This window comes from Chiloscyllium plagiosum, chromosome 19, assembly GCF_004010195.1.
Source record: "Chiloscyllium plagiosum isolate BGI_BamShark_2017 chromosome 19, ASM401019v2, whole genome shotgun sequence".
Classification (NCBI taxonomy): Eukaryota; Metazoa; Chordata; class Chondrichthyes; order Orectolobiformes; family Hemiscylliidae; genus Chiloscyllium; species Chiloscyllium plagiosum.
The window spans coordinates 57,306,271-57,318,678 of record NC_057728.1 but is presented as its reverse complement, the minus strand read 5'-3'; the positions used below and the strand labels follow the sequence as shown (position 1 = coordinate 57,318,678).

Here is a 12,408-nt window from a genome sequence, read left to right as displayed (position 1 = left end):
GGGCGGTGTGGTTGATTGGTGCGGGTGTCCCGGAGATGTTCCCTCAAGCGCTCTGCTAGGAGGCGCCCAGTCTCCCCGGTGTAGATGAGACCGCATCGGGAGCAACGGATACAGTAGATGATATTAGTGGATGTGCAGGTAAAAGTTTGATGGATGTGGAAGGCTCCTTTAGGGCCTTGGATGGAGGTGAGGGAGGAGGTGTGGGCACAGGTTTTACAGTTCCTGCGGTGGCAGGGGAAAGTGCCAGGATGAGAGGGTGGGTTGTATGGGGGCGTGGACCTGACCAGGTAGTCACGGAGGGAACGGTCTTTGCGGAAGGCGGAAAGGGGTGGGGAGGGAAATATATCCCTGGTGCGGGGTATATTTTTTGGAGGTGGCGGAAATGTCGGCGGATGATTTGGTTTATGCGATGGTGACCCCACGATGTTGATAGTGGGAGATTCAGTGATGGTAACACTGTTGAATGTCAAGGGGCTGTGGATAGATTATCTGTTATTGAAAATGGTCATTGCCTGATATTTGTGTGGCACAAAAGTTAATTGCCACTTGTCAGCCCAAGTCTGGATATTGTCCAGATATTATTGCATTTAAACTTGGGCTGGTTCAGTATTTGAGGAGTTACAAATCATGCTAAATGTTGTGCAATCATCAGCGAACATTCCCACTTCGGATGTTATGATTAAGTGGAGGTCATTGGTGAAGCAGCTGCAGATAGTTGGGCCTCAGACAATATCTTGAGGGATTCCTGCAGAGATATCCTGGAGCTGCGATGACTGACCTCTAACTACCAGAACCATCTTCCTTTTGAGTAAAATTGCAACTAGTGGAATGTTTTCCCACTGATTCTCATTGATTCCAGTTTTGTTGGGGCTTTTTGATGCCACATTTGATCTCTCGCTACCTTAATATCACGGACAGTCACTCTTACTTCACCTCTTGTGTCTGTGTTTTGACCAAAGCTTAAGTGATATCAGGAGCTAGTTGGTGCTGATGGAAATCCAGCTGAAAATCTGTGGGCAGCTTATTGCTGTGTAAGTGCTGCTTGACCACTGTCAACAACCCATTTAGTCACTTTTTATTTGGTTTAAAGTAGACTGGGTGATAACTCGCTGGATTGAACTTATGTTCTTAGTGGGCAGGGCAGATCTAGGCAATTTGCCACATTATTAAGCAGGTGTCAGTGTTGTCACTGTACTAGAACAGTTGAAGTTTTGGAGCACAAATCTTTGGTAGTGCTACTGAGGAATGTCATCAAGGTTTTGTAGCTTTTGCTAAATGTAATGGTTTCAGTACCTATCAACAAACAATATTATTTGACTGACCAGTCTGTCTATTGTATCTAGTATTACAGATTTCTGATAGTACAGCAATTCATTTTTAAAAGAGAGTTGTTACATGGCCTTTGTGCTCCTGGTGTGGTTTCACTATGTACAGTTTTGGTTTCCTTATTTAGGACGGGGTGTATTTGTATTAGATGCAGTTCAGAGAAGATTCACTGAATTGATTCCTGGGATGAAGGGGTTCACTTATGAGGCTTGTATGCACTGGATTCTAGAAGAATTGCAAGTAATGTTATCAAATCATACAATATCCTGAGGGGACTCAGCCTGATTAGGTACTGAGATAGTTCCTCTTCTGAAAGTAACTGGAACTAGAGGCTCTGTAACAATAAGTGTTCTCCAATGTATGATAGCATTGTGAAGAATTGTTTTTTTCTGCAGGTGGTTAGTCTGTGGAATTCTTAGTGGTGGAGGGCAGAGTAATTGAATATTTTGAAGGTTGAATTATATTCTCAATAGGCAAGCAGTCCAAGAGAACTGGGAGTAGGCAGGAAAGTAAGGGCCTTAATTAGATCAGCAATGGTCTCATCAAACAGCAGAACAAGCTGAAGGAACCAAGTGGTCTATTCCTGCTCCTAATTCAGATATTTGTACATATGTGTTGTAAATTGTGGCCATTGTGTTTTATTTGCCAATTGTCAAGACTTGTTTTAAGTTAAATGTTCCATTTTTAATGGAAAGCATGCAAAACGTACAGAACAGAATATGCTTAAGATTTTGTAGAGATGTGAGAAAAGAGGTGGCAAGTGAAACTCTTCGAGACAGCTGCCTGAGATATCTTACTGGCCTCGTGAGTTTTATTTTTGTCAAGTTACTCATTGTATTTGAATATGTTTTAATAGGGTGCAGCTGGAAATATAATTAACATGCTGTGGCAGTTGATGGAAAATGGGCTGGAGGAACTCAAGCTTCTTCAAACTGTTCTGGTCCTTTTGACGACCAACACAGTAGTTCATGATGATGCCCTTGCTAAGGTAAGACATGTAAGGAAACTGCAACACACACTTGAGCAACACTCCCAAGTGAAACTGGCTATTCAACAATATTTAATATTATTAACTACTGAAGCCCAATTTTGCAGTAGCTAAATTCTCAAGGTTATTGGTTATCAAACTGCAGTTGTGTGTTATTAGTCATATGAGTATACTTCAGCCTGGGAGCTTATCATGTTTAATTGTAATCTCTGTAATTTAATTTATTTGAGTTTATTTTTCTCCTTGAGGGGTGAGCAAAGAAAGGTGAACATTATGTTGAAATGAGCAGTTTGACAATGTAATTGCAAAGATATCCAATATTATTTTGAGATGATATGTGATTTTGGCACCATGATTTTCAGTATCCATAATGCATATCTGCAATGTATTGAAACTGGGGAGGGTGGGAAGTGTTGAAGATGAACAATAATGATTTATCTTGGCCAGAGCCAGTGACAGCTGGAACTTCTAAATTGCACCCAGTTAATGAATGAAAATAATTCAATATGTGACCTTCACTTAGGAAGTTATCAACCCAGGAAATGAGATTTGCAAAAGGAAAGGTTGTGCATTTTTGTCAGTCAGTGTCTTGTATCCTACTATATTGTTTTCTCGCTTACTAATAATCACCTGGGTTCCAGAAATGAAATTGAAGGTTTTAAAAAGTATGTATTGCTTGTTCTTTTCTCACTGTTTCTCAAACATTATATTGCTGTTTTTTGGCATCTTGTTATGTTTTAAGATAGAACACTTGTCAAAACTGCTGTGCAACAATGATTTAACAGTTACCCCTTTTACGTTTGAGTGTCATGAAGCTAGTGATTGGAAATCAAGGTCTCATGATAGTGTCAAGTGTAGAATGAAGCATGTCAAATTTGGGACAGTGCCCATCAGTTCACAACTGAAAATAACTATGCACATGATCTTCACTTGGAATGTTATTGACTGAGCGTGGTGAAGTAGAATGGATGATTAGATTAGATTCCCTACAGTGTGGAAATGGGCCCTTCAGCCCAACCAGTCCGCATCAACCCTCCAAAGAGTAACCCACCCAGACCCATTTCTCTCTGACTAATGCTCTTAGCACTGTGGGCAATTTAGAATGGCCAGTTCACCTGACCTGCACGTCTTTGGTTTATGGGAGGAAACTGGAGCACCCAGAGGAAACCCACTCAGACACAGGGAGCATGTGCAAACTCTACACAGACAGTCACCCAAGGCTGGAATCGAACCCTGGGCCCTGTTGCTGTGAGGCAGCAATGCTAACCACTGAGCCACGGTGACACAGTGGCTAGCACTGCTGGCTCACAGCGCCAGAGACCCGGGTTCAATTCCCGCCTCAGGCTACTCGCTGTGTGGAGTTTGCACATTCTCCCCATGTCTGCGTGGGTTTCCTCCGTGTGCTCCGGTTTCCTCCCACAATCCAAAAATGTGCAGGTTAGGTGAATTGACCATGCTAAATTGCCCATAGTGTTAGGTGAAGGGGTAAATGTAGGAGAATGGGTCTGGGTGGGTTACGCTTCGGCGGGTCGGTGTGGACTTATTGGGCCGAAGGGCCTGTTTCCACACTGTAAGTAATCTAATCTAAAACCGTGTCGCCCCAGGGATGTTTGCAGGGGCCAAGAATGCTCACGTTTGGCTTTAGATGCTCTTCTGAACTGGCAGGTCATCCATCAGTGATGGTTCGCACTGAATAAAGTAAGTATCCTCACCTTGTTTATCACCTTGATTAACCAGACAAATATTTTCAAGGCCCAAGAATGTCACTTGCTGGTAATGAGAATGTTCTGAGCAGTAGCTAAAGGTTTATGTTTCTTGCTGTAACCTTTGGTTGCCATTGGCATCAATCAGTTAATTCCCTGCTGTGGTGGCTTGCATGTGTATCTTTAGAATTGTATATCATTTCAGACAGTAGAAAAATAGATAGATCATTGCTGCTGTAGAATCAGAACTTTTTTTAAAACATATTGGTTCAATATTGTATAGCAGATATACTTTTATGTGTGAAGTTGATGTTTCAAAGCTAATTCAATAATTAATCTAATCATGAGCATTGTATACAGAATAAATGTGGAAGACTCATCCCACGCTTGGATTAAATAAGCAAAGAACTACCAAGGAACAATCAAATCTGTCCTGTCCCTCAATAGGAGGAGAGTTTTCTCCCCCAGTTGGGCTACTTTGTGTGATCATCAGAGCAGTTCTTAACGGAAGAGTACCCATAATGGTGAAGTGACAAAATCAACAGAACCTGTCTGAGGAAAAAGTAATTAAAATTATTTTCTCAGATAAGGGAGAGTCCTTGGAAGTACTTCACTTTTCCTATTTCCTAATACTACTACTGATCCTTGTTGATCACTACAATTGATTTGGTGTGGATACACACATAGTGGTGTTAGGGAGGGTGTTGACGCAGCAGTGAAGGAATGTGTGATACATTTCCAAGTAAGGGTGGTGAGTGACATGGAGAGGAATTTGCAGGTGATGGTGTTCCCATATATCTGCTGCCCTTGTCCCTCCACACGGTAATGATTGTGGTTTTGAAAGGTGATGTTTAAGGAGCTATGGTGTATTTCTACAATCGATCGTCTCCGATGTTGTTACATTACTACACATCTCCATTAGCTGAACACATCACTAGCTTCCCATTTCTAGCCCCATGTGTCAGCATGATGCACTCTGATATAATGCAACATAGAGTTTCTTCCATTTTGTACTAACAATCCCCTCTTTTCTTCAAGTTCCTGCTCATGTGTAGCTTCTCTGGCAAAGTAGCATATATTGCCCATCCCTCATTGCCTTTAGGTGGTGGTGAACTACGTTGAACCACTACAGTTGTGGAGTGTAGGTATACCAACAGTGCTGTAAGGAAGAGATTTCTTGAACGTTGAGCCAGATAGTTCCAAGTCCAGATAGTTTGGGTTTTACAGAGGACCTGAAGGTGGTGGTGTTGCCATACATCGTCTACCCCATGTTGAAGAGTGTGGTGCTGAAAAAGCACAGCTGGTCAGGCGGCATCCAAGGAGCAGGAGAATCGATGTTTTGGCCATAAGCCCTTCATCAGGATTGAGGCTTGTGGGCCAAGGGGACTGAGAGATAAATGGGAGTGGGGGTGGGCTGGGGGAGGGGTAACTGGGAATGTGATAGGTAGATAAAGGTGAGGGTGAAATTGATAGGTCGAAGAGAAGGGTGGCGCAGATGGACAGGTAGGACCATTCAAGAGGGCAATGCCAAGTTGGAAGATTCACTGTATCACGATTAACCCTATGTCCTTTTAATAGTAGAGTTATAAGCTTAGGCCTTATCAAAGAAGCCTTAGTGATATGCTGCATGCATTTTGTACATGGTATCCACTGACAGTTTGGCATTGGAAGGGCTGAGTGTTTGGATGACCAGTTGAATTGCAAATCAAGCAAACATCTTGTGTGTTGTTGGAGCTGCAGTCGTCCAGGCAAGTGAAGAGTATTCCATCACACTCCTGATTTGTGTATTCCAGGCAGGTTTTGGGGAGTTCAGAGGTGAGTTAGAATTCCCAAAATCTGACCTGCTGTTGAAGCCAGAATATATGTTGCTGATCCAGTTAAGTTTGTGGTCGGTGGTAATCCCAAGATGTTGATTGTGGAGGGATAACCAAGGCTCCTTAGACAACATTTTCCAAAGCCACTATCTTTATAATCTAGAAGGATAAGTGCAGCAGATGCCTGGAAACACCAACATCACCGCCTACAAGCCAGTCACCATTCTGACTTGCAAAATCAGCATTGTTACTTCACCGTCACTGGATGAAAATCCTGGACCTCCCTCCCTAACAACATTGTGGATACACTAACACCAAATGAACTGCTGCAGTTCAAGAAGGTGGCACGGTGGCACAGTGGTTAGCACTGTTGCCTCACAGCGCCAGAGACCCGGGTTCAATTCCCGACTCAGGCAACTGACTGTGTGGAGTTTGCACATTCTCCCCGTGTCTGCGTGGGTTTCCTCTGGGTGCTCCGGTTTCCTCCCACAGTCCAAAGATGTGCAGGTCAGGTGAATTGGCCATGCTAAATTGCCCGTAGTGTTAGGTAAAGGGGTAAATGTACGGGAATGGGTGGGTTACGCTTCGGCGGGTCGGTGTGGACTTGTTGGGCCGAAGGGCCTGTTTCCACACTGTAAGTAATCTAATCTCATCTAAAAAAAAGGCAGGTCATTACCACTTTTTCAAGGGTGATTAGAGACTGGCAATAAATGTTGACCTAGCCAGTGAAGCCCACACCCAGCAAACCGGTAATAGTAATACCACTGAATTCAAAGGGAGATAATTTGATTTTTCCTTATAGCTGACACTTGAAGTCTGAATGTCACTTACCACTGATCTGTCTAAGTCTGGACGTTTCCACTTTTTATTACATATGGATATGGACTCTTTCAGTATTTGAGGAGTTTTCAATGGCATTAATAATCACACAGCATTCAGTAAACTTCGCACTTTTGACCTTATGATGCAGGGAATGTCAGTGACAAGCTGCTAAAGATGGTTCGGGCCTTTGTTTGGACAAAGCATTGAGGAATGCAGCTACAGTTGGTCAAAAGGAATAAGATACATCTAAGATGTATGTTATCTTCTCCATTTCCTGCAATGATTATTGGTCTCAATATAGCAATTTATGGGCAGGGGTTTTTGTTTAGTCAGTGATGCCCATTAGCAGCTCGACTGATTCTCGTCAAGTTTATTTTGCAAATGTCCCTTGCAACAAGATCACTTTCATGCCTTCATCTTGGAGCAAGATTTAAGCTAAGATATGAAAGTTAAAATGAGAATATCTAAAGTCTGCTTCCTCATTTCTTTTGAATTGAATAATCTGAAGTCAGCTTTGCCCTCATATTATTGCAACAGTAATGAAAGCCAAGGTTATACATTTTATTTGAATGTGAACACATTGTTTCTGTATGCATGGATTTAAGCTTGATTAGATTACTTAGTGTGGAAACAGGCCCTTCGGCCCAACAAGTCCACACCAACCCTCCGAAGAGCAACCCACCCAGACCCATTCCCCTATATTTACCCCTTCACCTGACGCTACAGGCAATTTAGCATGGCCAATTCACCTAACCTGCACATCTTTGGACTATGAGAGGAAACCGGACCGCCTGGAGGAAACCCACGCAGACACAGGGAGAATGTGCAAACTCCACACAGACAGTTGCCCGAGGCGGGAATTGAACCCAGGTCTCCGGTGCTGTGAGGCAGCAGTGCTAACCTCTGTGCCACCATGCCACCCCTTCTAATTTGTTAAACTTAAACTGTCGTGACTATTTAAATTTTATTCTGATGCTTATATATAATGTGTTCTTATGCAGAATTGTGACTGGGTTTTGAATGATTTCTGTAGGCCTTTCTAGTCACATTGTGAGATGTTCAGGTATTCGTTATTTCATTTGTGCTATTAGGACAATTAGGTTTGTTGAGAATTGATTTTGATCTTCTGTTCTTCCCTTATCTGTTTTCCAATCATGTTAGTTATGAATAGCTTTATTCTCAATTGATGTTCCTAGTGCCTTGTTTAAATGTACAAATGAAAAATGAACTTGTAAGCACAAGAAATCAGTGGTCATATTTTTTAAAAATGCCCTGGCATTGGGTGTTCTGATGAGTCATAACTGCCTTTTTCTTTTAGATACTGACACACTTTTCTTATACTTTGTTTATTTTTCAGATCTCCAAAATTTGTGGTCTTTATTTGATGTCAGTTGTAGTTTCCAAGTATTTTGATGTTGCTTTTTAATATTTTTCCTTAATATAATACTCCCATTCGTCCTTTCTATTCGTGAGTAAGCCTACTTTCAGTAAGCCTACTCACCTTAACATTGGCTAGTTTTTGAGGAAGTAACACAAACTTTTCAACTTCCAAATGAAGGTTCTACATAAATCCCTGAGTTTTCTGACAAAATATTGTTTCAATTGCTGAAATTTTGATCATTCTTAAAGACCACATACGTAGAAATTTGGAAGTGATATCTCTCAAAGGCTATTTCCTGGGAGATAATTATTGTAATTTTTAGAATCTTTCCAACTGAACCGTTTGCTCACAAAAGCTTACTTCTGCAATCTTTTAGGCAATTGTACTTTGCTTTCGGCTACACTTTACCAAAGATAATATCACCAATAACACAGCAGCAGCTACGGTACGGCAAGTGGTTACAGTTGTCTTTGAAAGAATGGATGCTGAAGATGAGCAGCATAAAGGTGGGTTGAAGTATTTCTGCCTTCTAGTGCACACTCCATGATTCAATTCACTTACTGAAAAATGTTGAAAGCTTCAGAGATGTTTTTACCACAATTAATAATTCATTCACTTTAGGAAAAAATGTGCAGCAAGTATAATCTTATGCAGTAAAAGTTTCTTGCTTGACATTTATTTCATATTGCTCACGTTAACCTTGATGAACTTTAGCCTTCCTTCATTTAGATATTCCAGAAGACGTAATTTTCAAAACCTTGAGTCTTCTCTTAACATCTAGAATTTCCAAAGGCCAAAAATCTAATCTAAACCTTTCACGTAAAACTTGCTTAAGTTTTGTGCTTTCAATCACCCAACTTCATACAACAAAGTAACCTATGGGACGTTAGCTTGCCCATAAAGTATAAATAATGACTAGAGTTTTAGCCATTGAATCCTGCATGCCAAACCATCAGCATTGAGCACAAATAATGTGAATGTACCATACTTCTCCAATCAGGAAGTTTTGACTTCCAGGAAACGCACATTCCAGGGTAATTTTTGAGGAAGACTTTCCTGTTGTCTGAACACAAGTTATTCAAGCACTATCCAATTCCTCTGCTTATTGGTCATCCTTTAGTTCTTTATTCTTCATTATTTAGATATCTATCTGCAGAATGATACTATCAGCCTATAAAGCCAATCCAAGTGATGCGTCACTGAAACTGCTTTTGTGGTAATGAAGACAATTTATTATTATTACCTTGTGTAAGATAGGAGAAAATTGGTCTAAATTACTTCCAAATGGAACTGCTTATGCAATTATTTGAGATTAATATCAGAAAAGTATTCTTCATATCAAGTCTAGTCACCTCTTAGGAGAATTGTCAAAAAGAAAGAAATCTTATTTCCTCTTTAAATGCATCTGGCTAAAATATGGATTGGATTATTGAAGTAACTGTGAAAGACAGTTACTTGTTAATACTTAACCATTAGTTTTACTTTTTCTTCTTAAGAAGACTTAACATGAAAAGTAGATAAACCCTAAAGCACAGCAAACTCCATAGGGAGTGTTTTAAAAATTACCTGCTTCCAACTTATGTCGATCTATGCACATTAATTGTGGAGAACCATATGCTGGGTCAATGTCAACAAAATCTATTGGTCCTCCACTTTTTTCAGCGGTCTATTCCTAGGATTCCTTTGTTGATTATTTGTAAGCGGTAGGCCATCTTTCAAACCTAGCAGGACAATATAAGCGAGGTTATAAAATGCTGCACATTTTAACTACTTTCTTCAGCTATTTTAATTGGCCATATGTCTGACATTGGCCTTTTGTTTTTCTGCATTGAATTAATCACATTGCAGAGCCTATCACTGTAAACTTTGTTACTTGGGTTGGTTAGAAGATGTAAATTTCAACGCATTGAAGAGTTGAAGTTACTTTCCATTTCTAGATATTTTTCTTATACACTAGTGATTAGGACTTGCCCTTCCAGAAAGTTTGAGTGGACATTTCATGCTTCAGTAATGGAATTTTATTTGAATTGTCGTTGTTACTGAAGGTTAAAATTCAATTAATTATTTTGTTCACAACTTTTACCCTCAACTCTGAGGTAACGATCATTGATCTAAGTCACAGGAAAAGATGGAGAAGCTGAACTCTTTCTTGCTTGCTTGCTTATCCATATTCAGTTGAATTTTGTTTTGACTTAGACATTTGCAGTATATCTATTATGTGTTAGTCAATATCCAGTAGATTATTTAGTACAATTGTCTGAATTACCTGGTAGGATATTTTGCAACCAGTGTGTGGGGTGGATGGGGAGTGGGGAACAAACACAATTGATGAGATGGATCTCTAACTTGTAAATTTAAGCAAGGTTAAATAGAATATAGAAAATTTTGATCTCATTGGCTTAGCTCAGCATATCTAAAACAAAATGAGGTAAGATGTTAGAGAGCTGCTGGCTCCCCGTAGAATATGCCAGCATCGATATTACTTTCAGGGTGAACAGTGGGGAAGTGCAGCAAATTAATTTGTGCAAGTAGAATTTTCCCTGGGGAAAATATTTGGTAAATAGGAATTGGTTTGTTTAAAAAAAAGTCATCACGGAGACAGACATCAAATTGTGATGCCAGTACAATTAAAACAATTATGAACTTCGATACAAAATGTTGAGTCTAGTGGACCCTTCCTATTCAGTAGTTTTATGATTGGTTGAAAATTGTGCAGGTTGCAGAAATTAAGAACTGTGTTCTCAACATAAATGATTCTGCATTCCGTGAAATTGTTATTCCATTTTGTTTTGGAAGCTGATCAAAAGACAAAAACTACAACACAAACGTTGCTATATTCCAAAGTTGATTTTATCGCTAAAATCCGATGCGTATATTTTCCAAAAGATCCTGATAAGAATGACTCATAACGATTCGTAACTGGTTGAGAGTCTAATGAATTAAACTTAGCAACCTAGGATCCGTGGACTTCAATATTAAATACAGAGCATGTTTTCCAATTCTCTTAAGCAGAGGAGACCTGCATTTGCAATGTGTTGTGATTATTTGTATACAGAAATATAATTATGGAATCCCTTACTTATTTCATAGTTTTAGTCTAATTATTGTCCATAATAGATGGGAGTTATGCTTACTTGTTTAAATTATATTGACATTACAATTTGACACCTCCCTCCATGAGGATTTTTTAATAGGCCACTTCCTATTGACTGAATATTTTTCTAGGGACAGTCTTCTGATTTGTTATTTTGCTTTTATTTTGCTTTCCCCTCTGCTCACCCTGAGGGTGATAGCTCATGTTTGTCTATTCTGTGGGTGCCAGCAGCACTCCAGTTCCTTGCCTTGTCTCCATTTTTCAGTATTTTATTTTATTTTCACTGCAACAATGAGAACAAGACTTTCTGCATTCCAATCTTCTCATTGATTGGGCTGCAACATTTCTACCAACTGTAGAAATTCATGTTAACATTAACGATACTCTAGACTCCATGCTCCATGTTTATAAGGCATGAATCCAAATAAAAGAGAGCTAAACTATGATCCAGCAATTTATGGGGACTTGGGATGTAGTACTGCCATACACTGAGGTAAGCAGAGCTTCCAGAGAAACAGGATGCTGTTTATTATGGAATCCAAAATTCCTTGTGGTACTATGCAAGACAGTGCTTCTTGAGAGATTGAATACTCTAGCTGCTAATGATTTCCCTTTCTTGACAGCTTTCAAGCTTTTGATCAGGCAGGTGATGATAAAAGTATTTTCAATCAACCTGTTCAAATATGTTTTGAAATCCTGTGACAGGTAGAACTTAAACCTTCTGGCCCAGAGGTATGGATGCTACCACTGTGCCACAACCTTGGAATTCTTTTAACCTGTGCAAACATATTATAATGTATCTTTGTGTCACAGGTGGGACCTTGCCATTGTATGGAAAGAAACCTGATAGATATGCAGTATTTTCCTGTATTTGCATGTTGTTTGTATCCTCCCATTCACCTGAATAGTCTGGTTCAAGAAATGAGATCCAGGTTCTCAGATATGGGATATCAACAGAACATGTGCTCCCCAGTATTGCCTCGATCTGCCAAAGTCTTACCAAGGGGACAGAAGCCTAGTTTCAGCTAACAGTTTTATGATGGAGCAATGACAGTCTAGCTTGAGAATTTTCTTACCTAATATCTACATGTGTTACTGCATAAAAATCAGAAATGAGGATTTCTGGCTGAGCCTTCCAACCTTGAGACCACTACCAGAGTTACTGTCTTCACAATCACTTCAGCTAACATCCCTGGACTTCCCACATATCAGGACTGAGGTTTGGACTTTTCTGATATGTATGGTTCAGTACCATAGTACAAGAAGCTTTTTCTCACTGA

The 12,408-nt window shown here is 40.0% G+C and overlaps 1 protein-coding gene across 3 annotated transcripts in view; it reads left to right on the top strand.

Annotated features, from left to right (window-relative positions):
• The window catches only part of mon2 (MON2 homolog, regulator of endosome-to-Golgi trafficking), a 127,518-nt gene that overhangs the window by 30,819 nt on the left and 84,291 nt on the right, over nt 1-12,408 (top strand). For all 3 annotated transcript variants that reach the window (XM_043709976.1, XM_043709975.1, XM_043709974.1), the window contains exons 4-5: nt 2,183-2,314; nt 8,411-8,540. In XM_043709976.1, coding sequence (XP_043565911.1) covers nt 2,183-2,314; nt 8,411-8,540 — 262 coding nt within the window. The remainder of the gene's footprint in view (nt 1-2,182; nt 2,315-8,410; nt 8,541-12,408) is intronic.